Genomic DNA, 23,929 nt, shown 5'->3' with positions numbered 1-23,929 from the left:
AATGAACAAGCAAATAAATAACTAACACAAAAATTGTGAATCAAACATTATAATCTCCATAATCGAAAGAGTTACTATTTTGTTAGCTTAAGATATTGAGTGTAGTTATTTTAAATATGTGCGTGAATTTCACATGTATAATTTTGTCATGATGTTACATGATCATTGATTGATTGTGGGATATGTCCTGTTTCAGCCATGTTATAATTATGGGGAAAGGTATACTCTGCATGAGTGAAATGCATCACCGTTACTGCGTTTTTCAGACAATCATTTGTGAGAATGAATTAAACATTATGCAGATTAATTTGACATGCATTCACTATCAGCACCATCATCTAAAAGACGATGATCATTTTAGTTACATTTCCATTTGAAAAGAAGAGGCTGCTGTAACAGACATCTTACACAAACTTTAAAACTTTAGGCTTTCTACTTGCGAATCAACTCATTTTGATTTCTAGGATCACAGATCAGTAAAAATTAGACAAATTACTGTAGAATAAGGTCTGCAGTGTAGCCCTACATGGCAGAGTCACATCTTCAAGACAGGTCTTTTAGGCCCTCTTAAGTATTCTTATAGAAAAATTTTAAAATGAGCCCTTAGTATTAGCCCTTATGCCTTAGTCTAACTCTGTGTTGAGTTAAAAAATAATCTGTCCCTTACTAGGACACTCTTTCATGAAACTGTTCTCCCCAGTTCTCAGGCAGAACAAGGATGCCAAATCATTTACTTAGAAAATCCAACTCCACTCCTCTCTAGCACCACCAGTTCTCAACCACAAATGCCTTCATCCAATGCTCTTAATGCTGGATACAATGCAAGAATACCTAACCAGCCACATGCCAAGGGAGACTCATGACAAGAGATTGTGGTTTGTGCACAATGATGGTTCATGTACAACTCTGGACTTTTCTGCCAGGCCTGGCTTTGAACTGTGATCCTGGATCACAATTTTCTGAGTAACTAGGACTGTAGCTACTCTTGGATGGAGGCCTGAGCCACTGGGCCCTCAGCTTGTTCCTTTATAACCCAAAACTAGACGGCAATGCTTTCTGGTCTTCGTTCTTTCTGTTTCTTTTTCTGTGGTGGTTCAAAGGCAAGGTAGCTAGTTTATACATCACAGGAAATATAATAGCAGTGCATATTGCTGACCCCAAACAGATGTACAGAACTACTGGTAAATCTGGGTATTGCCTTTGAAGAATTCCAATTACTGCAGGAATAGCCATTTCTCCCAGAGTACCACCAATCACAAAAAATGCAGCAGATTTGCCACTGATGGTGGTGTACTGCTCAATCCAAGAAACACCACTGGGAAACGTGGTGGCCATGGAGGCCCCATACACGGAGGTTGCTATCCAGAGACAAAGGGGGCTCCTGTCAAAAAGCACCAGAAACAAACAGGAGGCCAGGCTGCCAATGTTGCTCAACACAATCATGGTGGCAGGGCGTAAACACGCGGCAAAGAGGATTGCCAGGCCCCTGCAGGCTGCGAAGGTCCCCCAGAAGATGGAGTTCAAGCCAGCTGCTTCTCTCTCGTCCAGGCCAACATGGGTGGTGGCAAAGGAGAAAAGGTAAGAGCCATATGTCACCTCAGCCCCCACGTAGAAGAAGAAGAACAGAAAAAGCAGACAGAGAAGGGCCTTGTGGTATTGAGCTCTTTGAGATTGCTGAGCAGAGGCTGTTGATTTTCCCTGCCTTGAGCTTCTCATGAAGAACAGAGCAAAGAAAAGGAGAGAAACTACGAGAATGTAAGTGCCTATGGAAGCATAAGCCCACAGTAAGTTCATGTCATGGGGAGCTGCGAGTAGAGGGTCTGAGGCGGCTTCAGAAGAGGCATTGAGGGCTGCAGGGAGAAAGTCGGGCTCTGTGTGGTTGTCAGCAGACACTGTGGGGCCCAGCGCCAGTTTAGCCAGCAGGGGAGCCAGGAAGGCGCCCAGGGCAAAACTGAAGTGTAAGGCCTGCATGTGGGGGGGGCTCTTGTCCCCCCAAAGAGCCAAGATGAGCACGTTCCCACCTAGCAAAGAGACACAGAGAAAGGTTTAAGTTACACATAGCAACATTGAGATAAAACATTTCATAATTTCCAGAAAGAGGATGAGTCTGTAATTACATGACATAAGCACCATACTGTTCTGAGTTATTTAGACACTGGCTCTAAGTAGATTCTATTTCGGGATTGAAGAACTCTACCTACTCACACCAGAGAACAGTATGTGTCAAGATAGCATTCCCTGAATTCTACAGGATGTACCTACTTCTGGTAGGCTCATTAGTAAGGGTTTTTGTTGTTGTTGGTGGTGGTGGTGGTAGGACTTGAAATCTGGGCCTGGGTGCTGTCCCTCAGCTCTTCAGTTCAAGGTAAGCACTCTACCACTTAAGCCACAGCACCACTTCTGGTTTTCTGAGTAGTTTATTGGAGATAAGAGTCTCATGGACTTTCTTGCTCAGGCTAGTTTTGAACCTTGATCCTCAGATCTCAGCCTCCTGAGTAACTAGGATTACAGGCATGAGCCACTGTGCCCAGCTAAGTAGGGCTTTTTAAAATGAAACATTGCTAACATTACTCTGGGAAACAGAATTTATATACATGTTTTGTATTTTAAATATATGTTTATTCGGCAAAATCTTATCATCAGATAGTGATTGTTTTGTATTTTTTTTTTCTTTTTTGGGGTCTGGTCATAGGGCCTGAACTCTGGGCCTGGGTGCTATCCCTCAGCTCTTCAGCTCAAGGCTAGCACTCTACCATTTGAGCCACAGCGCCACTTCCGGCTTTTTTTTTTCTGCTTATGTGATGCTGAGGAATCGAACCCAGGGCCTCATGCATGCAAGGCAAGTGCTCTACCACTGAGCCACCTTCCCAACCCTGTCACTTGTTTTGTATTTGTATTAAAGAAAAAATTCAGAACCTGTAAAGCCCAGATGTGCCTGTGGCAGGAAATAAGCATCAAATCTTTGGCTGGCTCTTTTGTAAGATAATTTCAAATGAGTACATAATTCTCCCTTTGCCATTTGGCAACTAAACATAACCTAAAATATAAAACAGTTCCCTGATATCTCAAATAACATTAGAGCAAAACCAGGACAAAAAGCTTGAATGGGGGTGAACAAATAACATATATGTTATTTAGCAGATCTTCAAATATATGATGGTACCTAGAGACTATCTAATGCCGAGGTCAGGAACTTTTGAGAAAGGAAAGCACAAGGCTGTATAGAGCACAGGCTTCTCTAGGCAAAAAACCAGAGTACGCTTGTGTGTATGTGTGCGTGTGCGTGTGCGTGTGCGTGTGTGTGTGTGTGTGTGTGTGTGTGTGTGTGTGTGTGTGTGCTAGTTCTGAGGTTTTCACTCAAAGCTCACTCTCTACCATTAAGTCATAGCTCCACATCTGGCTTTTGGATGGTTAATTAGAGCAGACTTTCCTGCTGGAGCTGGCTTCCATAGAGATCCTCAGATCTCAGCCTCCTAAGCTAGGATTAGAGGCATGAGCCACCAGTGCCTGGCCAGTGTGTATTTCTAACCAGATGGCAGCCTCTATGCTTTTGTAGCCAAATAGTGGTTTCACACTTGTTTAATCTTTCTAATCCATTAACTCTTCTTACTGATGATGCTCAAATCCTTTCTCCCAATGGAACCTCTCACTCTTTCCTGCACTATAAATACCCTGAGTTTTAAGGTTCTTCCCTGTCCAAATACTATAAAATGAACACAAAGAAAAATCTTCTAAATTCACTTCATAATTATTTTAAAAAAAACTGGCACCTCAAATGGCAAGTTGAGTCCTTCTGACTGGGTGCCCATGATCAGCTTGGAGAGTTGTGTCATTTCAAGAGCATTGTAAATGATGTTGTCATTTCACCAGCTCTGTTTCCCTGCAGTAGTGTCCTGGTCTGGAGGAGACACTGAAGGCTCACTGACCTGTATCCAGAGCACCAAATGAAACCCCGAAGACAGACATCATGACAATCAGCAGTACTGCTTGCTTGCAAAAGGGAGTGAGATAAAGACCAACTGTAGTCGCTAGCATGGAAAGCCCTGGGAAGGAGAGGAAGAAAGTCAGCCATGAGATCTGTTCACATGCAAGTTCATGGGTCAATATCCTAAAGATGTACGAAGATGCAAAATAAGGCCAAATTAAAACTAATTAATCTCAAGAATTTGATTCAAGTGATTTTTATCATTTAAATCTTTTAAAATGTTTATGTCGCCCAAAAACTGTGACAGTACATTCTATCGCTATTACAAATTATAACACATTTTAAATTTAAAAAATATTATTATTAAAGGTGGTATACAGAGGCTTACAGTTACATAAGTTAGTTAATGAGTACATTTCTTTTTGGACATTGTCACCCCTTCCCTCACTATCTCTTAGTTTTTCCCTCCCATCCCTACCCACAAGTTGTAGTTATTTGTCAACATAGTGTCTAGTGAGTATCCCTGCTGCATTTGTTCCTTTGTCTCTTCATTTCTCTGCCCATCTTAACCCTCCCAAAGACAGAGAAAAGAAAAGAGAAGAGAAGAAAAACAGCAAGAAAGGGGAAAAACTCATTTCCATTTCCTGGAATTCATCTTAATAAATATCATTTAAATGATCAGGTATACATAGGCATTTTACCTTTGTTACATAATTTTTATAGCAAAAGAAGCCTTCCAAACGTTGCATATGTAAATGTTTCATACTTTGGTAAACATCTAAGGAACTCTTAGATATACCATAAACTGATTAGAAAGGCAAAAGAAGTGGTTTGTATAGCAGTTTTTTTAAAAAAATTAAATAAGAAATATGGAGAGGCAGTAAAAGACCTCTATGATGGAAACTTTAAAAACCTGAAAAAGGAAATCAAAACAGAACTTGGAAAGTGGAAAAACCTCCCATGCTCCTGGATTGGAAGGATCAACATGGTGAAAATGGCAATACTGCCAAAGGCAATCTACAAATTCAATGCGATACCTATCAATATTCTTCAAGGAAATAGAATTTCTTCAGGGAAATAGAAGAGGCAATCAAAAAATTCATATGGAACAATAAAAAGACCCCAAATAGCAAAAAAGATCCTTAACAGAAAGAACAATTCTGGAGGAACATCAATACCAAATTTCAAACTCTACTACAAAGCTATAGTAATCAAAACAGCTTGGTACTGGCACAAGAGACCTCAGGACCAATGGAATAGAATTGAAAACCCAGAAATGAACCTACAGACTTATAGCCACCTAATCTTTGATAAGGGAGCTAAAAAAGCAGAATGGAAGAAAGACAACCTCTTCAGTAAATGGTGGTGGCAAAATTGGTTAATCACCTGTAGAAAACTAAAGCTAGATCCTTATATATCACCCTGCACCAGAATCAACTCCAAATGGATCAAAGACCTCAAAGTAAAAGCAGACACCCTGAAAACATTACAGGAAGGAATAAGAGAAACCCTAGGTCTCCCTGGAGCAGGATGAAATTTTCTTTTTCTTTCTCTTTTTTGGGGGGGGTCTAGTCATGGAGCCTGAACTTGAAATTTTCTTAATAGAGACCCAGAAACACAACAAATCAAAGAAAGTTGGACAAATTGGATTGCATGGAATTGCAGAGCTTCTGCATAGCAAAAAAATAACTAGCACCATCAATAGAAAGCCCACGGATTGGGAGAAGATCTTCACTAGCCATACAACAGACAAAGGTCTCATATCTAAAATATATCTGGAACTCAAAAAATTAACTCCCCCCCCAACAACAAATCCTCAAAGAAACAACTGCCTAATAAATAAGTGGGCTAAAGACTTAAAGAGAAACTTCTCTGAAAAGGAAATAAGAATGGCCAATAGACACATGAAGAAATGCTCAACCTCTCTAGCCATAAAAGAAATGCAAATCAAAACAACATTGGGATACCACCTCACCCCAGTTAGAATGGCTATAATCAAGAACTCTAATAACAACAGATGCTGGAGGGGATGTGGACAGAAGGGAACCTTACTGCATTGTTGGTGGGAGTGTAAACTTGTTCAACCACCTTGAAAAGCAGTATGGAGGTTCCTCAAAAGATTCCACATAGAGCTCCCCTATGACCCAACAATCCCACTTTTGGGCATTTACCCAAATGATCACAAGCAAGATGATACTAAAGCTACCAGCACAACTATGTTTATTGCAGCATTATTTACCATAGCTAAGATATGGAACCAACCCAGATGCCCCTCAGTAGATGAATGGATCAAGATAATGTGGTATATATACACAATGGAATTCTATGCCTCCATCAGAAAGAATAACATTGCCCCATTTGTTAGGAACAGTGAGACGTACAAGACGTTATGTCGAAAAGCTTTACACGGTATAACCCCTGCTTTCATTGTATTTGATGTCGGTATAATTTGTGGAGGGGAAGGACAAAACAAATCGTTTAAATAGGGATACAGATGGTCCCATTGCAACAATGAGATGTACAAGTTGTTATGTCGAAAAACGAACTTTACAACTTTGGCCGATGGTGGGGGGGGGGGATTTAAGGGGGGGAATGAGAAGGGATGGGAAGGGGAAACAAAGGAGGAGGCTACAATGCTTGATAAGAAATGTACTCATTATCATGCCCATATAATTGTAACCCCTCTGTACAGTATTTTCACAATAAAAATAAAAATAAAAATTAGAAAAAAGAAATATGGAGAGGCATAGGCGAATATTTCTTTCTGGATACAACTCCAAAAGCACAGGAAAGAAAAGTAAAAATGGACTAATGAGATTTTATCAAAATAGGTAGATTTGAGGGTCACTAGACTGGAATTTCTTTTTTCTTTTTTTTTCTTTTTTTTTTTTTGTCCATTGTGGGGCTTGAACTCTGGGCTTGGGTGCTGTCCCTCAGCTCTTCAGCCAAGGCTAGCACTCTACCACTTGAGCCACAGCGCCACTTCCGGCTTTTTCTGTTTATGTGGTGCTGAGGAATCAAATCCAGGTCCTCATGCAAGGGAGACAAAGCACTCTACCACTGACCACCTTCCCAGCTAAACTGGCATTTCTAGGTGCAAGCTCTTATACCTTTTCCTTCTACTATGGAAAATAGGATGGTGAGTCCTTGAAAAATGAGGACATCATGTGATCTGTCTGTACACACAAACACACACACACACAATCAATCAATCAATCAAATAGTATTCATCTGTATACAATAATGCAGTTCTGTCCCTTGAAGCTATACAGATGGATGCACATACATCATTATGTGAAGTAAGTCAGACACAGACCAGTTTCATGTGTTCACACTCAGGTTTGGACACTAAAACAGTATGGAATAGTGGAATCATTGGTTGCTAGAGATCAGAAAAAAAAAGCAGGGATGAGGAGACAGAAACAAGTGAGATAAGGGGTAGAGAAATTCAGTTAGGAGGAATTAGTTCCTGTTTGCTACAGCTCATCAGGTTAATTATTGTTCACAAAACTAATTAGAAAAGAAAAATCTAATAAAAGTTCCCAACACTTGGAAATGATTATTATTTGAGGTTATGGAAATGCTTATTGTCCTGATATGATCGTTATAATTTGTACAATAAATCAAATTATCATATTACATAAGAATGTAGAAATATCATCTCAATAAAAATTTAAATGTGTAAGTTCCCGATTAAAATCAAATTCAAATTCAAAAAGAAATGGAGAGTAGGGAAGGAAATATATGACATATATTTTTGGCCTGGGGATATTGTTTAACATGCTACTTGAGTATGCACCAGGTCATAGGCTTAATATCCAAGATAGCAAAACTTTTTCATAAGTACCTATGTATGTATGTATGTATGCATGCATGCATGCATATTTCCTTCAACTCACTTTGAAAGTAAGAGGGATTACTTACTCATTAATTGGCATGAACTATTTCCCTGTCCAATTCACATTAATCTAAATTTTCTTGAAACCTGTCACTCTATTCAAACCACAGCATATTAAAACCATTGCCAGCATGTCAAAATCCTCTAGACTGTGGCACAAGGACCAGTCTCATCACTAACAGGAGGACAAATGTGCAGCCTGTGTCAGTGCATCACCATCTCCTGCCCCGCACTGTCAACCCAGAGTCCAGAGAGCCTGGCCACATTCCCAGACTCATCTGGCTCCAGACACACCTAGATATCTGTCCTACACCTGATGGGCAGAGCTTTGGGACAAGTGTGTGACATGGACTGGTCGGAGGCTCAGAACTGCCCTCAGCACACCTGAGGGCTAATCAAAGCTCCAGGTGGCCCAGCCCAGATGCCCCGTGGCTGCCAAGGTGAGGGCCATGGAGACCTGGCTTCTGTGGAGGACCCTGAAACACCATTCAGTTCAGTTGTCATTTCAGTTGTCAAGTTTTCATATTTAGAATCCAGTTGTAAATTCAGTGACAGGCACAAAGAATTAAAAATTACTGTTCACTCACCCAAAAGTAAAAACTGATTCATACAGTCCAAAAGAACTCCTCCAATCATAGAGCCACACAAATATCCAAAAGCACGACCCACAAATATTTCAGAAAGACTGCTGATATTGCGGTTCACGTTAGTGGCCAGATCTTGAAACGTGGGTCCCAGTATAGCAGTGGTTGTTCCCTGAAATTGAAAACCAAAAGTTTTATTTAAAAATAAAATAATGTACATTTAATTTGTATCCACTACAGAAAAGCAGAGAGAGGATACAATGCAATGTAGAGAATCACATGAGAATTACAGGAAGAAAAATACACTGTTATTCTAACAGCCTCGGTGCCATAGACTCCAATTGCTTTCCTTCTTTTCAACTCTTTTTCAAAAATTACTTAAAATCATGGTTTTTTACTGTTCACACTAGCCAAGATATGGAAACAACCCAGATGCCTCACTACAGATGAATGGATCCAAAAATTGTGGTACCTATATACAATGGAATATTATGCAGCCATTAGAAAGGAAAAAATAATGGCATTCACAGGGAAATGGTTAGAACTAGAAAAAAAATCATTTTGAGTGAGGTAAGCCAAGAGCAAAGAGACAAATGGCACTTGATCTCCCTGACAGGTGGGTGTTAAATCCAAAATGCAAGGAGATACGGCAAAGTAAATAGGACTCGAGAAACAAAGAACCTCCACTCATTTTGTTGTGCCATTGCTAAATGACCCCATGTTCTTGACCACCTATATGGTATATATATGCACACATCTGAGGGAGGTAAGGAGGAAGACACAGAAACAGAGGGAAACAGGGGGAAACAACAGTGGGACCCAGCAGCAGCACTGGACTGGAAAACAAACTAAGCAACTCCAGGGCAGTGATGGGAGGGAGGGAATGAGAGGGAAAGAGGGAACAGCTGACACGAAACAAAAGGAAAGAAACGCAAACATCACCTGATGTGGAAGAAATAGCTGTATTGTCAAAGCTCATAGAATTCACAAACTTCATAGACCACAGTAATGACAATTTGCCCCGTGAAGGTTAGAATGTGTTTGTGACTTTAACTAAGCATCACTATCCCAAATACTGTGAAATGTGTGAAATTTATGTAATCACTTAATCACAATAATTTTTTTAAATCATGGCTTTTTGTTGCACTTTTTCTATTTGAATAACATCTTAAAGACTATTCTGTATTAATAGTGAGTTGAGGTTAGGGATATAAGTCAGAGGTGTGAGACTTGCCTAGTAGGCATAAGTCCAGGTTTCAACATGAACACTGCAAAATAGTAACAATAAAATACCAACAGTAATAATAAAGTTTATAATATGTAACATTACAACTATATATATTATATAGTAGTGTGCGTGCATGTATGTGCATGTGTGTGTGTACACATGTGTGTGTATGTGTGTGCCAGTCCTGGAGCTTGAACCCAGGGCCTGTCCACTATCCCTGAACTATTTTGCTCAAGACTCTACCACTTGAGCCACAGCTCTACTTCTAACTTTTTGGGGGTTAATTGGATATAAGAATGTCATGAACTTTCATTCCTGGGCTGGTTTCAAACTGTGATCCTCAGCTCTCAGCCTGAGTAGCTAGAATCCCGCAGTGTTAGCTACTGAGTGGGGTCTAATGTAAGTGGCTTTTTTTTTGTATTTTGAAATATGCTACAAGTACTAACATGAGAATTAACATGTCAGTAATATAAATGATTGGTTTTCCTTTTCAATACTATCAAAATAGCCATCTTGAGTACAAAAGGAGTCTTGCACATACACAATATACAGTTTAAACAATTTTAAGTCTGTATTTTTCTTAAAAAATATTCTGAGTCAGTAAGAGCACCATAAGCCAGACTTTATCACAAAATGTTATATATACAGCAGGGTCCTGGTGGCTTATGACTGTAAACCTTGCTGCTCAGGAGGCTGAGATCTGAGGATCACAATTTAAAGGCAGCCCACGCAGGAAGGTCATAACAGAGGTTCAAGTGGTAGAAGACTAGCTTTGAGCAAAAAAGCCCAGGGACATCTCCCAGGCCCTGAGTTCAAACCCTTCTCCCCCCCCCCACCAAAAAATATTACATACACATTATCAGGAGGTTAACAATATTGTTTTGCTGGTTTAATTTATTAGTAAATTATAAATTTAATCCACTGTGATAAAGCAAATTAAAATTGGCATAAAACGGCCTCCATATCTATGTAACAACAGCCTCCATATCTATGTAACAACTGGAAGTTAATTTAATATGTCAACAAACAATAAACTGAGTTACTTGTATAATGAATGATGCCTTGCAGGCCCTACACAGTCCACATGCAGATGCTCCTCACATCACCTCCTTCCTGCGTTGCTGGGTGGAGTTCCCGCAACCTTTATTGGCTCTGGGGGCTCCTACTTCACAAGTTGTGTTTTTTCCCTCTCCCCCAAAAGCCTTGGTAAGTGCTGTCATTTTCTTGGCACCAGGAGGGCAACGTGAATGAGACTGCAGGTGACCCCACCCGCACCACTGGAAGAAAAACATGACAGCCAGGATCTGTGCCTTTGGAGCTCACACAAAAACTAGCCCATGGGCAAGTTGTTTCTTAAAAGTGGAGTCCAGGAACTTGTGTGCCAGTCTCTCTGACTGAACTGAGCAGGGTTTTTTTTTTCTGCGCTGAGCCCCAAATTTCATACTTTATGTTCCTTCATGTATATAATGGGCTTTGATCATATGCTTTCCCTATGACCCTTACTTCTGGCCCTTTTAATTTATATATTGACTAGACTAGAATTTTTTATTGTAAAGGTGACATTCAGAGGGGTTACAGTTACATAAGTCATGTAATTAGTACAGTTTTTTTTTTTAAACACTGTCACCTCTTCCCTCATTTTTTTTTAACCAGGTTTTTTTTTGGTTGGTCATGGGGCTTGAACTCTGAGCCTGAGCGCTGTCCTTCAGCTCTTCAGCTCAAGGCTAGCGCTCTACCACTTGAGCTACAGCGCCACTTCCATCTTCCCTCATTTTTTTATTAGAATGTTGAACCTTTAGTGATCCTAATTTCCTGTGGTCACTGGGAAGCAAGCCACTGCAATGTCACATGGATTAATGGGACTCCTTGAGTGCATGCTGTCTCAAAGGGCAGCTCCTCACAGTGTGATTTTGTCTGAGAGTATTCTGGTTGTTGTAAAGTGAGAAGAGAGAAATTTAGAACAAAGTCTGGATGGCCAAGAACAGTGTGGAAGGATTATAGAAATCAAAACTTGGAAAGGAACTTAATGTATGACCAAGCTGACTGAGATTAGCAGGGAATTATTTCCAAGCGTTTCTTAAAATTGAACATTAACATCTGAAGTACCTTACAAAACTAGAATTGGATCCTCTATTAAGACAGCAAGGTTTCCTTGGAGCATTGGCTGCCTTGTGATAGGACACTGTGAGAGGTTCTGCTTTGCATTTGAGGTACTTGGCTCAGGAAACAAAGACACTGGGTTTTACCAAGATAATTTCCTGAGCTTCCTTCTATGTTTACTCAGTTTTTAACCCTTAAGGAAACTAGGTCTTCTTTATCAAAAATGATAGGCTTACTTGACAATTATGTAATATTCTGGTCTTGCTTTTGAAGTGTTAATATGGCGTTGGTTAAATAAAGAACTATTTATTTATTTATTTATTTATTTTGCAGTACTATGGTTTGAACTCAGGGTTGCCAGGCCCTCAAGGTCTCCAGTGTTTTTCTTCTGGTTACCTTACAGTTAAGGTCTTACACAGTTTTTCACAAGTTGGTCCTGGGCCTCCATTTTCCTGCCTATGCCTTGGTATGCATTACATCTGCTGCTTCTTAATGTATTACTAACGTTATTATTTTTTTTTGGTCTGGGATAACCTTGAACTACAGTATTCTTAACTCTAATTCCTGAATAGTTGGGATTACAGGCATGAGCTACCATACCCAGAAATGAAAGATTATTATATAAAATGATCTTACTCTAATCAAGTGTTTTAAACCTTGATATTTTGGTGAGATTCTCCAAATCAAAATAAAGTAAGTCATTCTCAGAACCTCAAATTAATTTGGAGTTTTTCTAGAAGAACCCTGGGAGTGCCTCAAAATGTTATGTCTTTTCATAGAAAGACAAATATTAAACTATTGAGCTTATTTGGTATATTATGTGGAAAGAACTAGCAAATAAAAATAATACTGAAGTACTTTGAGTTATACCTATATAAATTATCTATACATGCGCTTTGCAAATTGTATGAAATAAATGGAAATCTATTAGTGATAGTATACCACCATCTATCCTAATGCTAGTAATAATCTTTAGAAGTGACACATAACTGAAATAACAAAATTTTCTTGCCAACTGGATCGCTGTTGTAATGACTTCTCATCAGATCTTTAACCATGAACATTTTACATTCAAGGACTACCTAAGAAACCCTGTCCTGAGAGTTAGTCAAGAGAGGGGAAGCCAAGCAGACACATCTGAGCGTCTGCCAGCAGCTGCTGCTGCGGCGGCAGGGTCGCAGCGGCGACCGCAGCCGCGGCCATACCTGAGCGCTCACACAGAGAGTCCGGGACGAAGGAGCCAGACGCAGCGGGCGAGCGGATTCTACTCAACACCAGCAAGAACCGACAAGGAGCGGACAACTTCATCCTGCACTTTGCAGACCAGAGACGACCCAGGATCCAAGACTCGGCGTGAGTAGAAGCCCGATTTCCTCACTCCTTCCCAGGGAGCAGAGGAGGGAAGGCCACCCCTCCCCCCCACCCAGCACCGGTGATCTCCATCTTGGATACCGACAAAGCTCGGAGGAGCGGCTAGCTCCAGCTCAGGCCTTGGAATAAAACGAGTCATTTAGCAGGTCACAAGAACTTAACGGCGAAGTGACCTCACAGACTCAGTTCCATCCAGGGAAAAGTCACCCAGCTCAGGCGCCAGCCATTGGAGTGGCTCTCCTCACCGGGTAACCAGAGCCAGAGGCTGCCCCTCCCTCTAGCAGCCACCACAATCAATTGAAAAACAGAAACCCTGAGAATGGCTCCAGGCTGGGTGCTGTGAGTTTTTTTCACAAAATAGCCCCAGGGAAAAGCTACTGTTTGTTGAAAGGCCTCAACTCTACCCAGAACCTAGCCTCATCACTGCATCCCCCTCTTTTGTGATTCTCAAAGCAGATCACCCTCCCAGTAAACTAACCTGGGAGGGGGATCTCAAAATCTTGGGTAAAGCAGAGCATTTTTTCTGCCTGTTCCAACAAACTGACTTAAGAAACCAATCAAGCCACAGGACCTCAAGCTGACCAGAGACTCCAACCACACTCTGGTTACAGACAAAAGGGAGATACAGGACTCTTCCCACCCCTCCCCCCCCAAAAAAAAAAAAAATCAAAGACCTTTTTTTTCTTCTTCTTCTTCTTCTTCTTCTTTTTTTCTTTTTTTTTTTTTGTTTTTTTTTTTGTTTTTTGTTACCTTATATATATAAAAAAATTTTTTTTGCTTTTCTAAAACTTTTATTAATCTTTAATTTTTGCCTCTTCTGAAAAAATAATTGTTTTCCATTAACTTTTTTTTTTTTCTTTTCTCCTCCTATAATTTTTATTTTAGGAATACGTGAATGTGTGTTTTCCTTTCTTTTCTTGTCTTCTTTCTCTTTTTCTTTCATTCTTAATTATCTTTTTGTTTTTTGTCTAGCTCTACTGAACTGATCTTTTCTTCTCACTTTCCTATCCTTTCCATCTTTTCCTCTTTGTTCTTCTTTATGTGACTTAACTCTTGTCCTGCACATCTTCAGATAAACCCGTAGTTAACCAGTAGACCCTACCCCCCATTGTGTACACACTTAATCCACAAACTTATTACTCAATTCAAAACCTCTGAGACTTAAATTCATTAATAGCAGTACTACCTCTTTATACCTATATAAAATTTTAAGCATTTTTTTAAAGTTTTTCACATCTCCTCTATGTCCCTCCCTTTCTCTCAACATATTCATATTCCTCTATAAATAGATGGTCTTTTAATCTCTAAAATAACATTAATTTTTACATTTCTATTTTTTTTTTCTGGTCTCTTTTCATTCCCCTTTCCCTTTCTTCTTTTTCTCTCTCTCTCTACTTGCATCCTACCCAACCTATTTCCTGCACTGTGATTAGGACATAGTTAACTCTCCCTGTGCCTCCCCACACCAATCTATTCCTATTTTTTACCCACATCTCTCCCTAACCCTAATAATTTCTGGTTTTCCAAATTCTTCTCTGCGGTTCGAAGTCCTTTAACATATAGTTGTTTGATGTCGAATAGATGTATCTGTTGAACTAGATTGTATCTGTAGACTATTGACTGTACAAATGCAAACTTTGGTTGATGGTTGCCTTAAGATAGTGTTCTAGCACAAAACTGGTACTATCTTCATCTCAAATGGGCAGAGTAAGCCGGAAAAACACAAGAAAAATGGCAAATTCGGGTATCTCAATTCCCAATCTTGATAATCAGGGGTTAGAACAGATAATGAATAATCCAGAGGAGAGTTCCCAAATAGCTCTACAAACACTGCTGGCAAACATGATAAATGAAAAGTTTGACAATGTACAAAGGACTCTGTATGAGCATGACAGGGAGAGAGAGGAGGCATCCCAGAAGTTTATACAAGAATATCATAAGCGTGAGGAAGCTACTCAAAAACTGATACAGGATTTGCGTGAACAACTTGAGAATACTCAAAGAGAAAGGGAGGAATGGCGTGAGCAGGCTGAGAACACTCAAAGAGATCTGCAGAAATCCCACGAACGGGAGGAAGCTAATCAAAGAGTAATACAGGAATTGAGAGACCAGGTAGAGAACACACAAAGATCACTAAAGGCATTCATGGAATCCATTAACAAAGAGCTGAAGGAAGTCAGGGAGACCACAAAGGGAATGCTGAATGGAACCCAACAGAAGGAATGGGAGCCCAAAGAAACCATAACCAATCAACTAAGTGATTTGAGGACAAACACTGAACACCAAATTAAGGAAGTAAAGAAATTCATACAAGACCTAAAACAGAGCTTCAACAAAGAACTTGAAGCCATCAAAGCTGACCAACTAGAAGGAAAAGAGATAAAAAACAAAGTAGAGAGTCTTGACAGCAGGTTAGACCATGCAGAAGATCGAATCTCAGGGATTGAAGACAGCCTAGATATTATAGAGAAAGAACATACAACCATCCAAGACAAGTCCAAGAAATATGATAGATCTATCCAACACCTGGAAGACACCATCAGAAGGCCCAATCTAAGGATAATGGGTGTAGAGGAGCACCTAGAAACAGAAGTTAATGGTCTAGGAAATTTGTTTAACAGGATCCTAGCAGAGAACTTCCCAAACATGCAAAAAGATAGGCCTGTCCAGATACAAGAAGCCTTTAGAACCCCAAATAGACCAGACCAGAATAGGACATCTCACCGCCACATTATAATCCACACAGGATCAACTCAGAACAAGGAAAAGATCCTTAAAGCTGTCAGAGAGAAAAGGGTAATCACTTATAAAGGGAAACCAATTAGAATCACCTCAGATTTCTCAGCAGAGACAATCAAAGCAAGAAGAGCCTGGAACGATGTATGCCATGCCCTAAAAACAAACAACTATCAACCAAGAATACTGTACCCAGCTAAACTCTCCTTCATAACCGAAGGCCAAATAAAAACCTTCCATAGCAAAGAAAAATTGAAACAATACATCTCCACCAAACCAGCCCTACAAAAGATTCTTAAAGATGTCCTACACATAGAAAACCAACAAGACCGCAATAAAGGCCAAGAAACTGCACCCAAACTGAGAATCCAAGAACCATAGGAAGAACCCAGTTTTTGCAGCCCCCAAGAAGGTAGATAACATGGCAGGAACTCCCAAATACCTCTCAGTCCTATCTCTTAATGTTAACGGACTGAACTCTCCAATTAAGCAACATAGACTGTCTAGTTGGATTAAAAAACAAGACCCTTCTATCTGCTGCCTGCAGGAGTCACATCTTGCCCGAAAAAACAAACACATTTTCAATGTTAAAGGCTGGAACAAAATCTACCAAGCAAACGGACCGCATAAACAGGCGGGAGTTGCAATCCTAATATCAGATAAAATAGACTTCAAATTAAAATTCATGAAAAGAGATAAAGAAGGTCACTACATACTAATTAAAGGATCTCTCCTTCAGGAGGATATTACAATTCTAAATATCTATTCGCCAAACAATGGAGCACCCAAATTTATCAAAGAAACACTACTTTCCCTCAAATCCCATATAGATCCAAAGACATTAATTGTTGGGGATTTTAACACACCACTCTCCCCACTAGATAGATCAACTCGGCAAAAACTCAACAGAGAAACCACAGATCTAAACAGCTGCATAGATAAACTAGACTTAACAGACATTTACCGAACATTTCACCCAGCAGCATCAGAATACACGTTTTTCTCAGCAGCACATGGAACGTTTTCTAAAATAGACCACATTTTAGGCCACAAAGCAAACTTGTCTAAATTCAGAAACATTGAAGTTATACCTTGCATTCTCTCTGACCACAAGGGAATAAAATTAGAACTCAACACCAAAAGCCACCAAAGAAAGTCCGGTATCACATGGAGGCTGAACAACACACTGCTGAATCATGAGTGGGTCATGGAAGAGATTAGAAAGGAAATTCAAATGTTCATGCTATTCAACAAAAATGAACACACAAAATACCAGCTCCTCTGGGACACAGCAAAGGCAGTACTCAGAGGCAAGTTTATAGCTCTGAGCTCCTATATCAACAAATTGGAGAGATCTGAAACTAGCAATTTAATGACGCATCTAAACCTCCTTGAAAAAGAGCAGCAAGATAAACCCCAATCCAGTAGACGGAAAGAAATAATCAAAATTAAATCAGAATTAAATGAATTAGAATCCAAAAAAACTATAGAAAGAATCAACAAAACAAAGAGTTGGTTCTTCGAAAAACTTAACAAAATTGACAGACCCTTAGCAAATCTTATCAGAAAAAGAAGAGAACACACCCAAATTAATAAACTCAGAGATGAGAATGGAAACATCACCACAGAAACAACCAAGATTCAGAACATTATAAGGGAATACTTCTCAAAACTGTATGCTAATAAGTTTGAGAACTTGACAGAAATGGACCTCTTCCTAGCAAATATTGACATGCCAAAACTAAACCAAGATGAGTTAAACTATCTTAACAGGCCCATATCAAGCATTGAAATAGAAACAGCAATAAGAGACCTCCCAGCTAAGAAACGTCCAGGACCAGATGGTTTTACAGCGGAATTTTACAAGGCCTTCAAAGCAGAGCTCACACCAACTCTCCTCCAACTCTTCAATGAAATTGAAAGAGAAAGCTCACTACCGAACACATTCTATGAAGCCATCATCACCCTCATCCCAAAACCAGGCAGGGACTCATCAAAGAAAGAGAACTATAGACCCATTTCTTTGATGAACATTGATGCAAAACTTCTCAACAAAATTTTGGCCAACCGACTTCAACAATTCATCCAAAAAATCATACACCACGATCAAACAGGATTCATTTCAGGGATGCAAAGCTGGTTCAATATACGCAAATCAATTAATATTATTCATCACATCAACAGGAGCAAGAATAAGAACCACATGGTTATCTCAATAGACGCAGAAAAAGCATTCGACAAGATCCAACACCCCTTCCTGATGAAGGTTTTGGAAAAATTAGGAATCCATGGAACATTCCTCAATACAATAAAGGCTGTATATGACAAACCTACAGCCAGCATTATACTCAATGGTGAAAAACTAAAGCCATTTCCTCTTAACTCAGGAATAAGACAAGGATGCCCACTCTCTCCACTTCTCTTCAATCTAGTATTAGAATGCCTAGCTACAGCAATAAGACAAGATGCAGACATAAAGGGGATCCAAATAGGGAAAGAAGAAATAAAACTCTCCCTCTTTGCAGATGACATGATCTTGTATTTAAAGAATCCCATAGGCTCCACTCCCAAATTATTCAAGCTGATTCAAAACTTTGGCAAAGTAGCAGGTTATAAAATTAACCCCCAAAAATCCATGGCTTTTCTGTATGCCAACAATGAGAAAAGTGTGGCTGAAATTAGGAAAGCAACTCCATTTGTAATAGCCCCACAAAAAATAAAATACCTAGGAATTAACTAAAGAAGTGAAGGACCTCTATGATGAAAACTTTAAAATCTTGAAAAAGGAAATCAACACAGAACTTAAAAAATGGCAAAACCTCCCATGCTCCTGGATTGGAAAGATTAACATTGTGAAAATGGCAATACTTCCCAAGGCTATCTACAAATTCAACGCAATACCTATCAAAATTCCACCCTCATTCTTCAAGGAAATAGAAGAGGCAATCCAAAAATTCATATGGAACAATAAAAGACCCCGAATAGCAAAAACGCTCCTCAACGGAAAGAACACTGCTGGAGGAATATCAGTACCAAATTTCAAACTCTACTATAAAGCCATAGTAATCAAAACAGCTTGGTATTGGCATAAGAACAGACCTCAGGACCAATGGAATAGAATTGAAAACCCAGAAATGAACCTACAGACCTATAGCCATCTAATCTTCGATAAGGGAGCTAAAACAATAGAATGGAAGACAGACAGCCTCTTCAGTAAATGGTGCTGGCAAAACTGGTTAACTACATGTAGAAAACTAAAGCTAGATCCTTATATATCACCCTGCACCAGAATCAACTCCAAATGGATCAAAGACCTTGAACTCAAAGCAGACACTCTGAAAACATTACAGGATGGAATAGGAGAAACCCTGGGTCTCCTCGGCTCAGGCCGAAATTTTCTGAATAGAGACCCGGAAACACAACAAATCAAAGACAATGGGACAAATGGGATTGTATAAGGTTGCAGAGCTTCTGCAGGGCAAATGACATAGCTAGCAAGATCAATAGAAAGCCCACGGATTGGGAGAAGATCTTTACTAGCCATACAACGGACAAGGTCTCATATCTAAAATATACTTGGAACTCAAAAAATTAAACCACCCAACAACAAATCCTCAAAGAAACAACTGCCCAATAAGTAAGTGGGCAAAAGACCTAAAGAGAAGCTTCTCTGAAGAAGAAAGAAGGATGGCCAATAGACACATGAAGAAATGTTCAACATCCCTAGCCATAAAAGAAATGCAAATCAAAACAACATTGAGATATCACCTCACTCCAGTTAGAACAGCAAAAATCAAGAACTCTAACAACAACAGATGCTGGAGGGGATGTGGACAGAAAGGAACCTTACTTCATTGTTGGTGGGAATGTAAACTTGTTCAACCACTTTGGAAAGCAGTATGGAGGTTCCTCAAAAGACTCAATATAGAGCTCCCCAATGACCCAGCAATCCCACTTTTGGGCATTTACCCAAATGGCCACAAACAAGGCCACACTAAAGCTACCAGCACAACTATGTTTATTGCAGCATTATTTACCATAGCTAAGAGATGGAACCAACCCAGATGCCCCTCAGTAGATGAATGGATCAAGAAGATGTGGTATATATACACAATGGAATTCTATGCCTCCATCAGAAAGAATGACATTGCCCCATTTGTTAGGAAATGGAAAGGCTTGGAAAAAATTATATTAAGTGAAGTAAGCCAGGCCCAAAGAAACATAGGTCCCATGGTTTCCCTTATTTGCAATATCTAGTATAGGTATGAGTCAAGCGGAAAAAGTCAGAGAATGTGATGTTAGGAAAACGAACCCTCAAATATGTATTTTAATGTTTTTGTTTCTTTCATGCATGTGTTTCTAACGCATTTATAATATTATTTCTTTGTTGCTTTGTATGTCCCTCCCCCACAGTGTAACCCCCGCTTTCACTATATTTGATATCAGTATAACATGTGGAGGAGACGGGGACAAACAAGTCTTTTAAGGATTCAGGTGGACCTGTTGCAACAATGAGAAGTACAAAATGTCATGTCAAAACCAGCTTTACAATGTCGTTGCGGGGGGGGGGAGGGGGGGTATGATTGGGTGGGGGGGAGGGGGGAGGCTGGGAAGGGAGGTGAAGGGTAAACAAAGGAGGAGGCTGCAATGCTTGGTAAGAAATGTATGCATTTTCCTGCCCATGTAATTGTAACCCCTCTGTACAGTATGTTCTCAATTAAAATAAAATAAAATTAAAAAAAAAAAAAAAAAGAAACCCTGTCCTTAAAATAGATATATATGATATAAGGGCTCAGGATATATATGATATATATATATATATATCATATATATATCATATATGTCATATATGATATATATATGATATATATATCATATAAGGGACAGGAGTGACAGTTCAGTTGGTAGATCATGTGCATCTTAGCATGCAGGAGGACCTGGGTTCAATCATCAACCCTAATAATTAAGACTGGTGAGACTGCTATTTCTCTAGATGCTACTGAATACATGCAGGCAAACATCTCAGACGAAAAGAGCATTGGGTGTGTGCATGGGAGCACTAACAGCTGGTTTGCAGCCATCCTGAATGGGGGGAATAAGAAACCTTGGCTATTCCAAAGTTTTCCAATCTTCATGTTTAGAGGGTCTCCAGGTTTCTATGCCTCGTGTCACCAAACTAACTACAGAAGCAGATGCTTCAAGCAGTTTTACTGACAGCCAACTATGGGGTTTAATCACTATCAAGTCATAAACAAAGTCTTTTATGACACTCAAATACTCTGTTGTGTGAACTTTGGACCATTTGATTTTGATTTGTTTGGTTCACTGAGACATCTGTCAAGGACTATACCTTTTTTTCTCTTCATCACGTCCTGATAGTCATCATAATCGTATCCCTGATGTGTTGTATTCCTTCCAAGAATTTTAAAAATGGGTCCAGGTTTGGTGGTACATGCCTGTAATCCCAGCATTCAGGAGGCTGAGGTAGGAAGATCACAATTTCAAGGACAGCTTGGTCTACATAGTGATTTTAAGGCATTCTGGACTGCATAGCAAGATCCTATCTCAAAAGAATGCTCATAAATGTTTCTGTGGAGCCATCCTTTGTACTTGAAAACATCAAAAATCATCTAGCTTATTTGTCATTGTACATCATAGTACCATATTGAGAGCAAATCATTTAACTATTGTGGTGATATACAATGTAAAAGTATTCAGCATTTCAATCAACCTCAAAATTTGTGGTTGGGCATTAATAAATTAAGTTAGACCTAAAGAGCCAGGCATTGGTGGTTCATGACTATAAGCTTAGCTATTCAGGAGGCTGAGATCTGAAGATCAAAGTTTGAATCCATCATGGGCAGGAAGGTAATCTCCAATTGTCCACCAGAAGGGGAGATTTGGCTCAAGTAGTAGAGCCATCATTGAATGAAAAAGCTAATGGACAGCACCCAGGCCTTGAGCTCAAGCCCCAGTACTGGCACAGAAGAAAGAAAAAGAAGGGGGAAAGAATGAAAGAAAGAGAGAGAAAGAAAGAAGGAAAGAAAGAAAGAAAGGAAGGAAGGAAGGAAGAGAAAGAAGGAAGGAAGAAAAGAAAGAAAGATAAAGAGAAAAAGAAAGGAAGAGGAAGAAGAAAAGAAAGGTAGGAAGGAAGGAGGGAGGGAGGCAAAGAAAAAGAGAGAAAAACGGGTCTAAATCTGCCTCTGTGTGTAAGGAACTGTACTCTGTCTTCATATGTGAACAAAATCTAACCTGACAGACTTTATTCTTTGAACAAGACCACGGCTACCCAGAGTGTACAAAGATGGCAAATCTGCTGCAACCTGGAGGTAGTTCTGTGTCACTTTCTCATCCTGTCCATAGACTTGCACTATTTAGGCACTGCTCCCATTCCTGAATCAGTTCTTCCTGCAAAGAAATGGCTAAAAATGACTTGTTCAACCTTTTTTTTCTAGTAAGTGTTAACAGTATGTACTAGATAGCTTACAAAGGAAATTTCTTGGACCCTTTAAGATTAATAAGAAAAAAAAAAGGTTTCCAATTCATCTGTATTTCGAGGGTAACTGGTTCTAATTGCACTGCTGCTCCAAAGACACGGTGTGCCGGGCCCAAGCAGGAGCAGGGTAGGGCTAAGGACCAGAGTGGACACACAGGTGCACATCAAGCACCTAGTATATGTCTTCAAAGGGCTTCTGAGAGCCAGCACACAGTGAGTGATGGTTCACCAGGTACTGCAGAGACTTCCTTCCTTCCTTCCTTTATTTCTTGTTCTTTCTTTCCTTCCTTACTTCCTTCCTACCTTCCTTCCTGCCTGCCTTCCTTCCTGCCTTCCTTCCTTCCATATCTTTCTTTCTTTCTTTCTTTCTTCTTTCCTTCTTTCTTTTGTTTTTTCATCCAACAAGAAGCCATAACTTTATTGATAATAGAAACAGGACAGATTTCAAACCAAGCTGCAGGTACCCTCTTGAAACACAGACACACAGAAAAAGGGTCCTTGTTTTCCCATGGTTACATTGTTAATTCCATTATAACATTTACAATGCCATTACTATTATTCTTCAGGGCTTGGACTGCCTTTGCTCTTGACACATTTCCTTTGTGACATGGCCAGTCCTTAACTTCCACACCTGTTCATCAACCTCTTCCTCTTCACCCTCCTCATGTACTGTGTTTTCTTGAATGTTTGAGACAGCTTCACCCTTCTCATCTTCTTAACTATCAAATAATTCTAAGAAAGGGCTCTGCTTCGGAGTCTCTGAGATAGATTCTCAATGGTCAGAAATGATTCTACTCCAGAGGACTCACCTTTCTATCGCCTCGGGATTATGATTATCAAATGATAAGGAGAGATTGTCACAAATCTTGAGAGGAGGGTAGCCTAGGGATTGGTAAAAGTTAGCCTTGCACTTTGGCTCCAAGAAAAGCATCTAAGAATCAGAAAAGTTAATTTAAACATGATTGTGACATATTAAGTCAAGATCACGGGGGGGAAAGGGCAAAAAAAAAAAAAAAAAGAACATGTTGTAGTGGGTTCGGCAAGAAATGCTCCTGGCTGTACCATTTACCCAGCCGTGTTACCCACAAGCCCTATTTTCTCTCGATTTTCTCCCTATCGTCAGCTAAGTGCTTGGCTGACTTTGGTCAGGCCAGCAGAAAGAGGAAATCCCAGAAAAACTGGTTTTCCGTGCGATCATTTTGGATGAGGAGAGCAGTAGCTAACAACACCCCAAACTCTATGTGTCTTCCCGGGGTACCCAGAGGACAGACGTTCAAAGGCCTGCTGCCGCTGGGAAACCTTAGGAAAAATCCACTTCACCCCTGATAGTGCATAATTCTAGATCGGAATCCGCCTCCGTGGGCACGAGGAAGCGGAAGCCCAGGCAGAGGATCAGAAGCCCCCCAGACCCACGGCGCGCAGGGGGAGGGAGACCGGGCGGGAAGAGCGAGCGCCCCGCGCCCCGGCCCTGCGGGAACCCAGCCTGGGGGGCGCAGCCCCGGCTCTCACCAGCCCCAAGAAGGCCAGACACAGGATCAGCGTGGTGAACCGGCGCCGCGGGCTCCGGGCCACCGCCGCGGGCTTATTCTTC

The 23,929-nt window shown here is 40.2% G+C and overlaps 1 protein-coding gene across 1 annotated transcript; it reads right to left on the bottom strand.

The window, feature by feature from the left end:
• Positions 1–258: 258 nt before the first annotated feature.
• On the bottom strand, positions 259–23,929 carry LOC122116493 (sodium-dependent glucose transporter 1C-like). Its single transcript, XM_042690196.1, has 4 exons — positions 23,848–23,929; positions 8,411–8,579; positions 3,927–4,043; positions 259–2,021 (listed from the first exon to the last, which is right to left on the bottom strand). The coding sequence occupies exons 2-4, from the start codon at positions 8,457–8,459 to the stop codon at positions 1,027–1,029; spliced, it is 1,161 nt and encodes a 386-aa protein (XP_042546130.1). The 5' UTR covers positions 8,460–8,579; positions 23,848–23,929; the 3' UTR covers positions 259–1,026.

This window comes from Dipodomys spectabilis, unplaced genomic scaffold, assembly GCF_019054845.1.
Source record: "Dipodomys spectabilis isolate Male_0828 unplaced genomic scaffold, ASM1905484v1 ptg000001l, whole genome shotgun sequence".
Taxonomy (NCBI): domain Eukaryota; kingdom Metazoa; phylum Chordata; class Mammalia; order Rodentia; family Heteromyidae; genus Dipodomys; species Dipodomys spectabilis.
This window is presented reverse-complemented; position numbering and strand designations above follow the sequence as displayed.

Coding starts and splice junctions, on each gene's coding strand:
- LOC122116493 (XM_042690196.1), bottom strand. CDS start 8,459: ATGATTGGAGGAGTTCTTTTGGACTGTATGAATCAGTTTTTACTTTTG. Junction 4,044..8,410: donor GAATCAGTTTTTACTTTTGG/GTGAGTGAACAG, acceptor TCTCCTTCCCAG/GGCTTTCCATGCTAGCGACT. Junction 2,022..3,926: donor ATTTGGTGCTCTGGATACAG/GTCAGTGAGCCT, acceptor TCTCTTTGCTAG/GTGGGAACGTGCTCATCTTG.